The 15,913-nt window shown below is 53.2% G+C and overlaps 1 protein-coding gene across 3 annotated transcripts in view; it reads right to left on the bottom strand.

Moving 5' to 3' along the window:
- Positions 1–255: 255 nt before the first annotated feature.
- The window catches only part of GAL3ST3 (galactose-3-O-sulfotransferase 3), a 37,817-nt gene continuing 22,159 nt past the window's right edge, over positions 256–15,913 (bottom strand). For 2 of the 3 annotated variants that reach the window (XM_005305451.4, XM_005305453.5), the window contains exons 2-3: positions 2,998–3,228; positions 256–2,646 (exon numbers count right to left, since the gene is read on the bottom strand). In XM_005305451.4, the coding sequence (XP_005305508.2) occupies positions 1,461–2,646; positions 2,998–3,125 (1,314 nt within the window). In that variant the 5' untranslated portion in view covers positions 3,126–3,228 and the 3' untranslated portion in view covers positions 256–1,460. Of the gene's footprint in view, positions 2,647–2,997; positions 3,229–14,177; positions 14,278–15,913 lie in introns of all 3 variants that reach the window. The other variant, XM_005305449.4, reaches the window with a different exon arrangement.

The following is a 15,913-nucleotide window of genomic DNA, read 5'->3' as shown; positions in this document are numbered from 1 at the left end:
CACAGCTGCATTGGTCCCTAGAGTCACGCTCAAGGTGTGTGTGCAACACATGCCATGTGTGCCTGACTGCCCCCCCTCAGGCTCTGGCCACATGGAAGATAACAACCTCCTACTGCTGCCAGCTACGGGCTCCAATGTCTGCTGAGTGTCAGGGGTCACACCCTGGGGTACCCATGGGGCAATGACCCACAGAGAGCCACCCACCAGAACCTCCCACCTGCCCCCCATGAGCCACAGACACCAGAGCAGACCAGGCACCTCACAGAGTCCTTTATTGGGGGCAGGTTCCCATCCCCCTGACAGTTGTTCAGCATCAGCCTCTTCCTGGGAACCCATTACCCAGGGAATGGCTCATGGGGCGGGAGGAGCCAGGCTGTGCCCCCTTGGGGTCTCAGGGAGGGAGTCACTCCCTGCTGGGACACTGTCGCCTTGCCACACCAGTGTGGCACCCTGGCGAGGGTTGTGTGTGTGTGATTGCACAGGGGGCCAGCTGTGAGTGATTGTGTGTGTGACACTGTGCACGTGTGCAACCAGTGTTTAATTTGGGCCAGGGCTTGTCAGGGCGGCGCCCCAGCACCTCTGGGCCTGGCAGTGCCTAGCCCCAGCACCTCTGGGCTTGTTGCATCAGGTATGAATGAAAAAAAATGGCTTGAGCCCCGGCACCTGTTTCATGACAGATTAAGCACTGTGTGCAAGGTGTGTGGGTAAACACAAGTGGGGGTGGGGACTGATAGGATGTGTGCGCTATCTGTGATGAGGGGGTGCTCTGCGAGTGATGGGGGGTGTCTGTGTGCGATAGGCTGTGTGGTGTTGTGTGCCTGGCCAGGGGAGGTTCTCTCCTGCAACCCCGGTGCTAGTGTGAGGGGCCCTGCTCTGTTACCTGGGGCAGGGGTTCAAGTCCCGCCTCCCCAGGGTTGACCTGGGCCCTGTGTCTCCCATGAAGTGCTATGTCCGCATGTGAGTGGCAGCACTAGGGGGAGGTATGGGCCAATGCTGGGGCGGAGGAGCACTAGTGGAGAAAGGCTGGAGTTGGGGGCGGCCACCATCTTGGCCCCAAACCATAGACACTGTTGTTCCGTGCTGAGTTGCTGGGCGTCCCTCCCAGGCTCCCGCTGCCTCAGTCCCCAGGCTGTGATTGGTGGATTTCCAAATCCAGGTCACATGCAAACCATCCAGAACCTGCAAATGGACCCGACGCAGGCTCAGGAAGGGGGCAGCTTCCCAGTGCCAGATCAGGCCTCAATGGCGTTCAGTTCAGATCCAGCCCTCCCAAAGGGACGTGGAATGCAGGGGGAGGGAGTGGGGCTGTTGTGCAGGATGGGGACTGTCCCAGGGAGGGAGCAGGGGGCCAGCAAAGGCCGATCCGAGGGCAGGGGGCACAGAAAGCCAGGTCCACGATGCCTGCACAGCCCCACACCCAGGTGTGAGTCTCTAATCTGGGCTAAGGTCCCAGCCCCTGTTCAGGCTGCCTTGGGCATTGCGGGGTGGCGGAGTGGGAGGGCCCTGGCTGGGCGCGGGACTCCCCGGGGGGGCAGGGGGCGGTGGAGCATGGCCCTGCGGCGGGTACGCAGGCTCTGCTTGCGCAGCATATAGCGGGAGTACTGCACCTCAGGCATGACCAGCTTGAGGCAGCGCTCGTCAGGGGGGGCACCTGAGCCGGGCACAGCCGGAGGCAGGTCATAGCCCACAATGTCCACCTTGGAGCTGGGCTGCCAGGGCCGCAGCTCCTTGTTCTTGATCTGCGTGGCGGGGCGCAGCTGGGGCCGCCCCCCGAAGCAGCGGCGCAGCAGCTGTTCGCAGGCCCGGCGCAGCGCCCGCACCTCCTCCGCCACGCACTCCCGCCCTGCCTGCGCCACCTTGCGCCAGAAGGTGGCATTGAAGTGGTCGTAGAGCTGGGCGTCCAGCCCGTTCCAGGCGCGGATCCGGGTGGCCAGCGCCTCTGAGCTGACGTTGCCCTTGGACCGGGGACCGCGCATGTTGAGCTTGACGTAGAGCATGTCCTCCAGGTCCCAGGAGAGCAGGTGGCGCAGCAGCACCAGTGACTCGTCGAAGTACTCGGCGATCATCACCAGCGAGAAGACCTCCTCCATCTGGCGGATGAAGCCGGGCAGGTAGGCGGGGTCGGCGGGGCTGTGGTCGTTGTCCCCACCAAGGTCGTAGAGCAGGGTGTTGTGGGCGTACATGGAGAACTTCTCCTGGGGGCGATAGAAGGCCAGCGGGTTGGCCAGGAAGGCTTCCATGGAGCCGTTGGGTACCCGTTTGAAGGCGGAGCAGTACTGGTTGTAGTAGGTGAAGAGTGACTCGAACATGGCAACGGGCTCGCGCAGGATGGTGACGTAGAGCGTGTCGTTGGGCATGAGGCGGTGCAGCTCCTGGCGCTGGAAGCGCAGGTGGCTGGCGATGATGCGGGGGGGCAGGGTGTGTGGGTGCACGAAGCGGGCGGAGAAGTTGCGGGGGTAGCAGAACTGGTGGTCGCAGGCGTGGTGGGGCAGCGCCACCGTCACGTTGTGCTGCTCAGCGAAGCGGAAAAGGATGTTCTGCACTGTGGTGCCCGCTGTCTTGTGGGTCTTCAGGAAGGCCACCGAGGTGTGCTTGGGGCGGGACGAGGGAGCTGGGGGGCAGCCCGGGGAGGAAGGCTTGGGGGACCTGCTTGGGAGAGGGGGGGTCAGCACGAGGGGCATGGCCAGCCCAGCACTCCCCTGAACCCCTGCCCTGATCAGCCCAATGGGCCCATCCATTTCCTCCTCATGTCCCAGCCCCACGTGCCCATCTGCCCCTGTCCCTAGCCCCATACCCACTAGCTCTGCCCCTGTACCATCCCGCCCTGCCTACTATCCATGCCCCACCCCTGCCCCCATTCCCTAGCCCTGTCCCTATAGCCCCACTCGACAGGCCCCCTGCCTCATCCTCTAGCTCTACCCCCCTCCATGCTCCAACCCTTCTTCTGCCCACTCCCGCATGACCCCATCCTCCCCCTCCCCCTCCCTTGCTCTGTACCAGTTGAGGTGCGTGCTCTGGTGGATGAGCAGGCTAAGGGTGCTGAGTGCCAGCAGCAGCAGCAGCAGCGCCTTCTTGCGGGACATCATCTTGAGGGCGCAGTGCAGAGGAGGGAGGACGTAGGGCATGGTGGGCGCTGGCTCCTCCCTACCTGGGCACCATCCAGACGGGCACCTCCCTCGTCATGGAGCCACTGGGCGGGCAGCTGGGCCAGCCTCACGCCGGGGAAGCCTGGGGGAAGAGGGACAGGTGAAATGCTGGCATGCCCACTTCTCACACTCATACCCCACCCTGCCCCTTTGCGCCACTCACAACCAGCCCATGCCCCTTTTCACTGGTCCCCTTTGCACGCCGCTGCCTCACACTCCTGCACTCACGCTGACCCTCCCGCCCACCTGTGCATGCGTCCCGGGACACAGGATGTTCCAGGCTATAGTCCCCATCTCATAAACGGGACCGACGTTCTTGGGCTCTAGACGTGCTGGGCCCTGCGTAGAGGTGTGTTCAAACGAGCCCAGCTCAGCATGTGAGCCAGGTCGCTCTCTATGACAGCCCTGTCCCCAGCATTATTTACCGCTCTGCCAATCTGTGAGCCGTATTTCCTTCCAGACTATTGCATAGTGCCAGACCTAGAACCCATCCCTGCAGACCTCACGAGAAGCAGCCCCATTGGATGACAATCCCCCTTGATGATCCCCATCGAGCTCTATCAGTTAGACAGTTTTTAATCTAGTTAATAGGGGCTCATGACTGTGCTCTTCAGGGTCCAAGACACATTTCAGGGCAGACTCCAGAGGGAGCAAAAGTCCACGGAGTTTATTGAGGCAACTCCCCACATCCTCCCTGGGCAGGGGATCCCCACGAGGCCCCGCAGACCTGGCCCAGGCAGCACGGACAGCCTGATAGTCATTTTGGACTAAAGCAAAGAAATAATCCCAAATCCAAACTCAACAGTTCTGTGCCAGACTTAGCATCTTCCGGAGGACTCTGGCAATCAACAGTCTCAGCAGAGGGGCAGGGCTGGGCCTCTCCCCAGGAAGCAAAGGAAAGGAGATCTGTTCTCCACCCTGATCAGCCAGCTACTGAGCTGTTCTCCAGTGCTCTGCCCTCGTAACTTTACCTGACAGCGCACGTCTGTGTAATGGGGCAGGGCTCAGTGGGGCCATTAGCCCTTGCTGGCTGAGGCCACGTCTACACTACAAACTTTGGTTGGCGCAAGTTGCATCGGCGCACAGTCGCCAAAGCGTGTATATTGCTCGTGTGCATGCACACTTAGCTGCTTGTGTCGGAGCTGCGTGTACCCACCAGGAGTGCTTGTGCCAATGCAAAGTGTAGTGCACCACGGGCAGGCACCCCAGTGCGCCATGCGCCGCCGTCCCATGCAATGCCCTTGAGGAAATTTTCAGAATGTGCTGTGGGATAGAAGTGACTTACCCAGGGATCTCTGGGAGATGGGGTCTAGTTCCCAGCATGCAACTTCCTCCATCCCATAATACCATCAATATCCCATCATTTTTGCCCCTTTTATTTTTTTTTAATCCCACAAACCCATGTGAACTTCTCCATGTCCACCATCTCTGACCGAAGCATGGAACCCTCTCCTGAACACTAAATACGGGACTCACAGTCCTCCTGTATTTGCAGACCTGCAGGAAGTACCTCAACATTGGGAAACATATGGATTTATTTGAGGACAGTTAGCTGAGGGACACAGCAAAGAACAATTCCAGGTTGTTGGTAGCATTCATGGAGCAGCTGCAGATGACGGAGTGCCGCTTCTGGGCCTGAGAAACGAGCCTGGACTGGTTTGATCACATCATAATGCGGGTTTGGGATGATGACCAGTGGCGGCGAAAGGCCACATTCCTGGATCTGAGCCGAGCCTGCCCCAGCCCTCTAGCACATGGATAGCAGAGTGAGAGCTGCACGGCCAGTAGAGAAGCCAGCGCTGATTGCACTTCGGAAGCTTGCAATGCAGGATTGCTACCGATCAATGGGAAATCGTTCTGAAGTTGAAAAATCCACTGTGGGGGCCATTGTCATGCAAGAGCACAGGGCCGTTAATCGTCTCCTGCTAAGCAGGCCTGTGACTAGGTTTGTGCAGGACATAGCGGCTGGATTTGCAGCAATGGGGTTGCTGAACTATGATGGCATGATAGACGGCACACATATCCCTATTTTGGCCCCAGCCTGCCTTGCCACAGAGTACATCAACAGAAAGGGCTACATTTCCATGGTTATGCAAGCGTTGGTGGCAGGGCCAGCTTTAGGCCGATTCAGCCGATTCGGCTGAATTGGGGCCCGCGCCAAGAGGGCCCCGCCGCAGCTCTCTACCCTGCCCCCAGCTCACTTCCCCCTCCTCCCCTCCCCTGCTCGCTCCACCCCCTGCTCCTCCCCCGCCCCTGCTTCCCGCGAATCAGAGGTTCGCAGGAAGTCTGAAAAGAAGCAGGGGCGGGCAGGCAGCACTAGATAACCCGGGGTGGTGGGGACGCGCGAGGAGGGCTCCGGGGAGGCACGGCCTAGTCCGGCCCCGGTTCCGGCCGAGTGCGCCGGCCCGCAGCGTGGCTCCGGCCCAACCCGCGGCGTAGCTCCGGCCCCCCGGCCTGGCCCGGCCCCCGCGGTGCGGCTTCGGGTCCGGCCCCCACGGCGCGGCTCCAGTCCCTGGCCCGGCCCGGCCCCCGCGGCGCGGCTTTGGGTCCGGCCCCCGGCCCGGCCCCCGTGGCGCGGCTTTGGGTCCGGCCCCCGGCCCGGCCCCCATGGCGCGGCTTCGGGTCCGGCCCCTGGCCCGGCCCCCGCGGCACGGCTTCGGGCCCGGCCCCCGCGGCGCGGCTCCAGTCCCCCGGTCCAGCCCCCGGGCCACGGCTTCGGATCCGGCCGCCCGGCCCGGCCCCCGCAGTGCAGCTCCGGCCTGGCTCCCGTGGCTTGGCTCCGGCCGCCAAGGGGCTCTGGGCCGGACCCAAGCCCAGCAAACACGGCCGGAGTGCGGCTCGATTCCTGGGGGCGGGGCTTGCAGCAAGCCCCGCCCCCAGGAATCGGGCCCCGCTCTTGCTAAAGCTGGCCCTGGTTGGTGGATTCCCCAGGGATGCTTCACTGATATCAGGGTGGGCTGGTCAGGGGAGGTTCATGAAACTCGCATCCTTAAAAACACAGGCCTGTTCAAAAAGCTGCAAGCAGGGACCTTCTGTCCTGACCATACTGGTGATATGGAAATGCCGGTGGTGATTTGGGCAGACCCAGCCTACCCCTTGCTCCCCTGCCTCATGAAGCCGTATGCTGGCCACTTCGACAACACCACGGAAAGATTCAGATACTGGCTGAGCAGGTGCAGAATGACAATTGAATGCGCTTTTGGTAGATTGAGGGGACGCTGGTGGTGTTTACTCACTAGATTGGCTCTCTGTGAGAAAAAATATCCCACTGGTTGTAGCTGCCTGCCGTGCGCTACGTAATATCTGTGAGACAAAGGGGGGAAAGCTACCACCAGGGCAGAGGTGGAGCGACTGTTTGCCAAGTTTCAACAGCCAAACACAAGGGCCACTACAAGAGCTCCATGTGGAACTGTGTGGTTGAGGGAAGCTTTGAAAGAGCCCTTTAATGGTGAGCCACAGGAGTGTTCTGTGCTGGGCCAGGAGCTGCGGGTGCTGCTGGGAATCGGGTAGTGCTTGCTGCACATCTATAAATATGACTGTTTTCCTGAGCCTATGAGTTGTATGGTGCTTGCTGTACATTGACAAGTACAGTGTGCTGTGAGTACCACCGTGCGTTCTGCAGTACATGCTGGGAACCAATCAAGAGAATTTTATTCTCCATAAATAGGAATTTATTGAGTGGCAAAAACACTGCAGAAAAACAACGTCCAAAAAGACAGGCATCGCAATACAGACTTTAAACATAAATTAATGGAATGGGACTTTGCAATTGCAAAGGCAGCAAATATTTCTGTCCATTTCAATGCACAAAAGTAGCCTACCATGGCTACGCATATACCAACCGTGGTCTCACAGGTCAGTGTGTGTGAAGGTGTGGTTTCCCCTGCTGTCCCCTGGCCTGGAGCGGTAGATGTAAGGGTGTGGCCCGTGATGCCAAGTGGTATGTTGCGGGGACATTGGGAGCAGCTAGCATGGAGTTCTCCAAGGACTGCAAAGGGTGAGGAGTCTGGGATTTTTGGACCTGCAGGTCAAAAAGGTCTGCCGCATCGGTGTTTGCTGTCTGAGATGACCCATTATGTCCTGGTGCATCTCCCGTTTCCTTTCTCCTTTTCCATGTTGTCTGCCATGTTGGCCCTCCACTCCAGGCCCTTTGTTCATGGTCCAGTGCAGCACTGGCTGGCAGGAGCTTGCTGAACACGTCCTCCCTAGTCCTCAGGCGTTCTGCAGGTGTGTGTGTGTGGGGGGCACCCTCAAGTCCACAACAGCAGCAGCTGCTGATACATATCTTTCTATCACTGACTTTACCGTCACAATGGAAAGGGAAAGTTACATTTCAAAAACTCCCTTCCCTTAGTCCCATAAAAACGTTGAATAAGACATGCCAGCTTCAGGGTGCCCCTGCACAGCACCACTCTCCAGCCCCAGCCACAAATGTGGCCCACCCAGGGGCGAGTGGAGGGGAAGGAATTTTGGTTGCATAGAACAGTCACGTTTCAGTCCCTATTCCATGGGTACAGGTATAGGGCAGTGGCACTGAGTATTGGCACTTCATCCCACAGGCAGTGGTGATTTTAGCTGATATCTCACTCTTGAGAGTAGCAAAGCCACAGAGAGCTCAGCTGCTGCTGGTTTCAGAAAATGAGATGGATGGGCCTATTGGTTTGTGTGGTGGAAGTCCGGTGAGGAACTAAAGCCAGCGGTCAGAGCCAGAATCAGGAGTCAAGAGCTGGGTTGGAGCAGGGCTGGAGCAGGCTAAGGTCTGTGGAGTCTATCACCACTCTCAGGCAGGGGAGAGTTCCAAGCCATGAAGTGACACTGGGCAGACCGAGCTGCTGTTTCTCCTGTGAGGGTTATATACCTGCTCTGAGAGCCATCAGACCAGCTCCTGGCTTGTGGATTGGCTGGAGCCTAGCTCAGGAGTGACTCAACACTGCATGTGGCTTAATCAGGCTCTAGTTCATCACCTCACATTACCCCCCACTCACTGGGGCATACACTTCCCAGTCCACAAGTCATCATCAGAGGAGCTTAGAATCCAGCATCTGTCTCACCAGGTATCTTCCTGCCCCCGAACCATGATGAGGGGTGGGGGTGGTTGTGTGCATCCAGGAAAAGAGTTGGCCACCTATTTCTTTAACAAGGAAACATGGAATGCTGGATGTATCTTCATGGCACAGGGCAAGTGGAGCTTGAAGGCCACCGGGTTGATCTGTTGGATGATCAAAGTAGGCCAAGGTAATGGTGATCTAGTTTCCTTGAGGAGATATCCAAGTGTTGAATCAAGAGCCTTAACTTGTTTCCGACCGACAAAGGAGGAGGGTCCTATTGATGGAGGTCAATGTATCATTTGTAGTCGTCCTTGGCTGAGTTTAAGTGTGATTTTAATTCCTCTTGAAAGTGGTGAAAGTGTTGAACCAAATCAGAGGCCATGAGGACACGGGAGATTGGCGGGACGGATGGATGGAATCGAGGGTGGAAGCCACAATTGGCATAGAAGGGGTTTTGGCAGGTTGATCTGTGATTGGAGTTACTGTAAGCAAATTCAATAAAAGGTAAAAGTTGGAAACAAACAAACATCTTGATGGTAGTTGCTAAAGCAACAGAGTTATTGTTCTGGAATTTGATTTACCCATTCCAATTGTCCATCCGTCTGGTGGTGGTAAGCAAAGGAAATGTGCAGAGTCACTTCAGGACTTCGGCCAATTTTCCCCAAAAAGGGGAGACAAATTGTGGCCCACATTCTGATGTCATGTTGGTTGGTAATCCATGGAGCGTGAAGGTGTTGTTGAAAGATAAATGAGCAGTTACTTTTGCAATGGGGATCGTCTGACAAGGTGCAATGTGTGTCCTTTTGTTGAGGAAGTTGATGACGACCAGTATAGCTGTGGAGCCCTATAAGTTGGGGAGATCTGTGATGAAGTTCATTAAGATAGATGCCCAGGGTTGGGGTGAGGCCAAAAGTGGGATCAGGGCACCTAGAAGTTTGGCACGTGGTCTTCATCTGGCTGAATGTCTCATAGGACGTCATGTAAGATCTGACAGATGAGAACAGTTTGCCACCAAAAATTGCGAGAAATCAGCTTCACCATCTTCCTGTACCTGAAGTAGCCTGCAAGTGGGGAATCGTGGCATAGCAAGAGTATGGCTGGATGGGTGGTCCATCAGGAACATAAATGCAATCCTTGAACCAGAGTACGTTGTTTTTCACTGTGATGTTTGGGTCAGAACTGGCTGACATCCATCCACTGCAAGTGGATCGTTGGGCAGCGAGGCCTTTACAGTGGCCAAAAGATCAGTGCTGGTCAGCATATTTACAAAATGGCAGGGCTACAATATTGTGGTAGGCTTGGGAGGTTTAACCCCCTTATAGATGTACCCTCCCTTGTGAGATAACACCTCGTGTTTATCATTCCAGGTTCTCAGCTGGTAGGTCAGGGTGAAGTTGAATCTACAGAAGAAGAGGAATCAACATAGCCGACCTTGGTTGAGGGCTGCAAAGAGAGATGTTCCAAATTTTTATGATCTGTGAACACCTGGACTGAAAGACGTGCCCCTTCTAGATGATGGTGCCACTCCTGAACTGCAGCCTTGATGGCCAATGACTCCTTACTACAGATTTTATAATTTTGTTCCTCAGGTGTCAATTTCATAGAAGAGAAGATACAATGGCTAAGGTCATTCAAGGGCCCTTGTTGCTGTGATAGCACTGCCTCAATCATGTGATCAGAGGCATCTGCTTTGATGACAAACTTATGCAGAACAACCCTGAAGATATCATTAACAAAGTGCTGGAATGTGGCAGGGGCATTACAGAGACAAAAAGGCATGACAAGGTACTCAAAATGTCCATACCACATATGAAAGGCTGTTTTCCATTCATTGCCCTCTTGGATGCAGACCAGGTTGTAGGTGCTGCGTAGCCAAGCCAACCATCTCCTGTAGTTCACTGATCAACAGCAAAGGATATTTATTCTTGACGGTGATATTTTTCAGCACTGGATAGTCTACACAAAGGCATCCTTTTGCTTGACAACTGGGGCTAGGGCCTTGGCAGCGGACACAGAAGGACAGATAAAATTATTTGCTAGATTTTCATTGAGGTGTTCCTACAGGGCCCTGAGTTCAGGTTCTGACAAAGCATAAATTTGCCTGAAGGAGATTTTGGCCCCTGGCAGGAATTCTATGGGGTAGTCGTGAGGCCTATGTGGGGCTTGGGCATTAATGTTTCTTTTATTGACTATGTCCACAAAGTTCTAGTATTTCACAGGAATTGGAGAGTTATCCTCACTCAGAGCCTGCTGTGAGCAGAAAATGGTGGCCTTGCCCAGATTGTGTCTAGTATCTTCAACACCAGGTTGGACTAGACACTGATGCTGACAAAAATCAGACCCGAACTGCACTTCTCGTGCTCTGCAGGAAATGTCTGGATTGTGGAGGGAGAGCCAGGGGATGCCAAGCATGATCGAGAAGTGGGGTGAGTCAATCAGGTTAAATTGCAGGGTTTCCTGGTGGACTTGAATCACAGCCCAAAAGGGGTGCAGTCTCCTAGACGACCAGGCCCAAGGACAGCAAGCTGCCATGAATTGGCTCCACCACGGGGGAGCTTCCTTTGCACTGACACTGGTTTATTTTAGTAAAGCCAGTGTCCATGAAATTACTAGACATTCCTGAGTGCAGCTTGCTTCGGGTGTAGCCAGGGCCCAAAGCCGGTACTCGATCTGGAGGTGGGATTGGGCATTGTCCGAGGTGGTTAGGGTACACGTAGGAAGCAGAGGGGGTCTGCTCAGGGAATCAGATGTTGCCATTCTGTCCAGCCACATCCCCTCTAGTGAGGGTGATCCCTCCCATCTTCCTGGACTAGCCATAGAACAGGACTTGAGGAGACACCTGGTGGCAAAGTAGCTTCATTCCCCACAGTACAGGCAGAGGCCATTCAAACAACAATATTTCTTCTCTTGATCTGAGTCGCCTACACGTCATGCTTCCTGGCCTTGTGTATGCTTGCTGCAGTTGATTTTCACATGGCACTGCTGCTGATCCTTGTCGTACCCCTTTGCCTCCAGCCCCTGTTCAATCTTTTCAGAGATGTCCACATTTCTACAGCTGATCCGTAGCTGTGCCTGCACAACCTCTTCTCCCCATGGGCCCAGGATATCCAATCCCTCCTGTCTACTCCAGGCAGGGCATGTCCAGTGCATATAGCCGGCATGGTCAGTAGGGCAGTTGCACACAACAAGGGAGAGCTGCTAGGTGTGCTTGCCAAGCTGGGCAATCAGGAAAAGGCATTTCACAAATACAAGGGTGGGGGGCTTCAGGGGGTGCCTGGCTTCTGCTCTCTGTGACCCCTGAGCGGTGGAATTCATAATCGCGACCACAGCGGTCACTGTTGCAGGGAGTAGCCATTGTAGGACAGCTGCTGGAGGACTGCTAAGATCAGCACAGGTCACGCATTGACCTCATTAGGTCAGCCATGGCTCCACAGCATTCCGAGAGGTGGTTTCACTGGGTCGCTGTGGCGGGCTGCCTACCTCAGCTAGAGACAAATTTCACTATAGACGTATTCACAAATAGACTGACACAAGGCAGCTTACATCAGCCTCACTTTGTAGTGTAGACCGGGCCTCAGGGTGGGGCTGGCCATACCCTATCACAGGGCTGCAGCGTTTTTGTATTGTAGCAAAGCAGTAGCTATGCTATAGTTAAGACCAACTTTCTGTTTTAAGCTTGACTGTTCTAAGTGCTCAAAAATCTGTACAGTTACTTGGGTTGTCTTTAAATTTGGCGTGTCTTATGGGGGTTCAGGGCCAGGTCAGTGATCCAAATTGGGGGCCATTCGGCCAATGGGTTCCTGAGATACAGCCCCTCCCCAAACAGTGTTTCTGAAAGTTAATCCATTCTGGCCACATTTTTTTGCACACTAGGGTGACCAGATATCCCGATTTTATACAGAGTCCCGATTTTTGGGTCTTTTTCTTATATAGGCTCCTATTACCCCCCACCCCCTGTCCGGATTTGTCACGTTTGCTGTCTGGTCACCCTATTGCACACAGATAGAGATCAAACCAGGGCTCATGCTCTCCAACACTCGAGGTTTACCCAACAGAGTGCATGGCAGCCACCAGCCCTTTGGGGAAAGCCAAATTACAACATTGTTTGAAAAAGAGTTTGCTTTTCCAGTTAGGCATGCTCCAAGCATTTCCAAGGTGCAGGGAGGTGCCCCCCGGATTCCACTAAGCATGTGCAGACAGAGGAATTGACAGGGTTTTTAGCTGGATAGCTCAATCAGATAAGCAGCGATCCTTTGAACCTGACTCACTGTGACACAGATATGCCAAGGCATGTCCTGGCAGATATAAAATGTTTATTAAAGCTAATGTTAAAAGATTATATAGTACACCAGTTAAGAAAAGAGTGTCTGTACATCTGGGTATAGTGCTTAGATTATCCACAAATATGAAGTTTGTTTTTAAAGTCATAAGATACATATAGTGCATAATCAGCACTAACCCAAATTTAGGTGAATAAATTTAACACCTAATTTTAGGTTTAGATATTAGTATCCAAGTATTTGGGAACATTACTCATAGAAACTTACACAGAGTTGGTTGTGGAAAGCGCATATAGCAATGAGTGAAGATTGTCCCTCAGTAATTGAGAATTTAGAGTAGGTTGTCCATTAGAAAATACAATCCATCTGGGAAGTATTTCAGTTACTTTCCCTACTGTGCTTTGCATCTGCACTCCAGCTCATCCCTACTGGTATTGCCAATGTCTGGTGTTGTGATCTACGTAGATGTCTCTCAACCACCTGATGGCATCCGACACCATGTGTTGCCGCATCAGCTGAGTGTAGCATTGACTGATTCCACATTCTCTCAACACTCGCTCGTTACTGAGGTCCCATGCACCCAGGGCTCAGATGATCAGCGCGTGAGTTTGAACCTCGTAGCCCCTAGCTCTCAAAGTGTCAGCCAGAGGGGCATATTTCTCCAGCTTTAGAGATCGGTCATCGTGGAAGGCTGGCGTCCTCTTTTCAAAGGGAACTGTGATGTCCACCATGATGATCTGTATGATCTACATCTGCATCCAATCATCTTCTTGATAGTTGACTGAAGGGGTCATATGTGGTCTCTGCCAAAAGCCAGTAACTAGCTGGTTGTCAAGGTTATCACGGGATGTTTGTATGGGAAACATTTTTAGAGTTATGTAACTTGTAGAATATTAGTACTTGTGGCACCTTAGAGACTAACAAATTTATTAGAGCATAAGCTTTCGTGTCAAGTATCAGAGGGGTAGCCGTGTTAGTCTGAATCTGTAAAAAGCACCAGAGGGTCCTGTGGCACCTTTGAGACTAACAGAAGTATTGGGAGCATAAGCTTTTGTGGGTAAGAACCTCACTTCTTCAGATGGCATCTGAAGAAGTGAGGAAGAAGTGAGGTTCTTATCCACGAAAGCTTATGCTCCCAATACTTCTGTTAGTCTCAAAGGTGCCACAGGACCCTCTGGTGCTTTCGTGGATGCATCCGAAGAAGTGGGCTGTAGTCCATGAAAACTTATGCTCTAATAAATTTGTTAGTCTCTAAGGTGCCACAAGTACTCCTGTTCTTTTTGCGGATACAGACTAACACAGCTGCTACTCTGAAACTTGTAGAATATTGGTTTCCAAAACTCGGGGAGGTGAAACATGTCTTCTGAGGTGGGGTGGGTCTCCCAGCTGACTCAGTCAACACTGAGACTAATTGACATTCTTGGACTCAGCGCAGCCCTTTTTTATAGTCTGGGGCTGATGCAGACATGTGCATTGACAAAGGCCTGGGACTGTAGAGAAGGAAATAACACAAATTGTTATCCATTCGGAGGCCACATTCTGCCAGTGGGAGTGTCTCCCTGGACTGGACAAGCGCTGTAAAGTCTGACCATTGGGTAAGAAATACCTTGTTAGACAGGAAAGTCACTTATTAATAAGACTAGGCTAGAGATTGTGCTTTTATATGTTTCTTTTACCTTATGTTTCCAAATCCTTTTACTCACTTTTATTTGAATCTTTAACTCAAGCTGTGTGCAATGGTGGGGCGGTTGTCCCTCCCATATGGGTCAGAGGGAGGACACACCTTCTCACTTCATCATCCACCTAGTATTAAGGCAATTAGTGTAGTGTTAGCATCCCTACTGGTTTGACAGGCTGTGCAGTCCAACCTTATACCAGACACCTCCGTGTTCTTGGGGAACCAAGGTGCAGTATCCAGCCTGACTCATGAAAGATACCACCCTACCCCCAGCCTCTGCTTAAACCAAAACCCATCAGAGGAAGAAAAGTTGCAGAGAGCAGTAAAGGGCATTGGGAGACACACCTAGACCCCTCCTGACAAGGGTGACAAGATTAAGACATCTCCATTAGCATACAGAATGGAGAGCAGAGACAACTCCCCTAGCCTCATCTGCATAAAAGATGGGACAGGAAGACATCTCAATTTGCATACAGAATGGAGAACAGAGAACCACACTGAATTCTGGGACCAGAAAAAGCAGGGAAGCACTGCATCCTGGGAATCTCTGCTCCAGATGCTAATGAACCTACGCCTGCACACACCCAGCTCAGCAATTATCAGACCAATTCTAGTAATGAATCCTTAATTGATATCCAAATACTGAAGCAGCTTAGTTGCATTGTGAGCTCCCTGGAAGAAACCACCACCCATAGCCAAGAGCGATCAGCTCCTATTGTCTAGTCTAAAGAAAACCCTTGAGTCATCAGTTTACCTATAAACAAATCTAGTGTTCTCCCTTGAACCATTGTATTTTCTCTACAAAAATCCCTACTCACCATCTCGTCAGGGTTCAAATGCTTAGATCCAAGCTAGGCATCAGTTCCACTGGAACTCCATCTCCGGACTGATCGTGCTGGGGGCTCTGCCTGTCTCCAGCGTTCAGGATCCTGAGCTACCACCATCATCTGGGAACCTGACCAGTTCAAACCTCATGGAGTGGGTGAGACCCCTCCACCCCCTCTTTCTCTCTCTCTGGTTTCCTTTCTACCTTAGGTATTAACCTTTAATCATGTAGGTTATGTTGGTTTAGCTCTTCTTGTGTAGTTATTACTATCATTCAATAAATAACTTTTATGGTTAACTTGGTTGCTTCTCTCTCTTGCTGAACTTTATTCGTTTGTGTTTTTCGCTTCCCTCATTCACTCTACAGCGACGCTTCTTTTACCTAAGCTAAAGATCCCTGCAGCGCCCAAAATACTGTGGGGTTTGCTCGTTGAGTAGGTTACTGCCAGTACAATTGTATTGGGGGAGTGGGGATAGGGACGTGCTGAAACTGGGACGCATAAGGGTAACAGCTTGAAAGTGCTGCTTGACCCAGTCCATGGAGCCCAGAGACATATAAGGGGTCAGCTTGACAGTGCTGATTGACCCGGTCCGCTCAGACTTGCTCTGTTAATGTACGTGTGGGTGTTCATCCGGTTCTGGGGTGGGAGTAACCCAGCCCTAGGGACCCTAGGTCCTGCAGGATAGCTCCACTGGGAGGGGACTTGCAGAAGGGAGAAGTAAAGCTCCATATGAAAACGCAAGTAGCACAAGCAGTACATTGACAGGATTACAGAACCCCCTTCCCCAGTGGAGTAACCCGAATAAATGAGCATATCCCCAAAGTAATGGGCACATCTGGTAACAAACCATCTAGGGCACTTGGACCCTTCAAGCAGGGGCTGCACCCACCTTAGTCTATGGCCTCGGGGCCCTTGGGGCAGGGGCCCGGGCCAA

This window comes from Chrysemys picta, chromosome 7, assembly GCF_011386835.1.
Source record: "Chrysemys picta bellii isolate R12L10 chromosome 7, ASM1138683v2, whole genome shotgun sequence".
Taxonomy (NCBI): Eukaryota; Metazoa; Chordata; order Testudines; family Emydidae; genus Chrysemys; species Chrysemys picta.
This window is presented reverse-complemented; position numbering and strand designations above follow the sequence as displayed.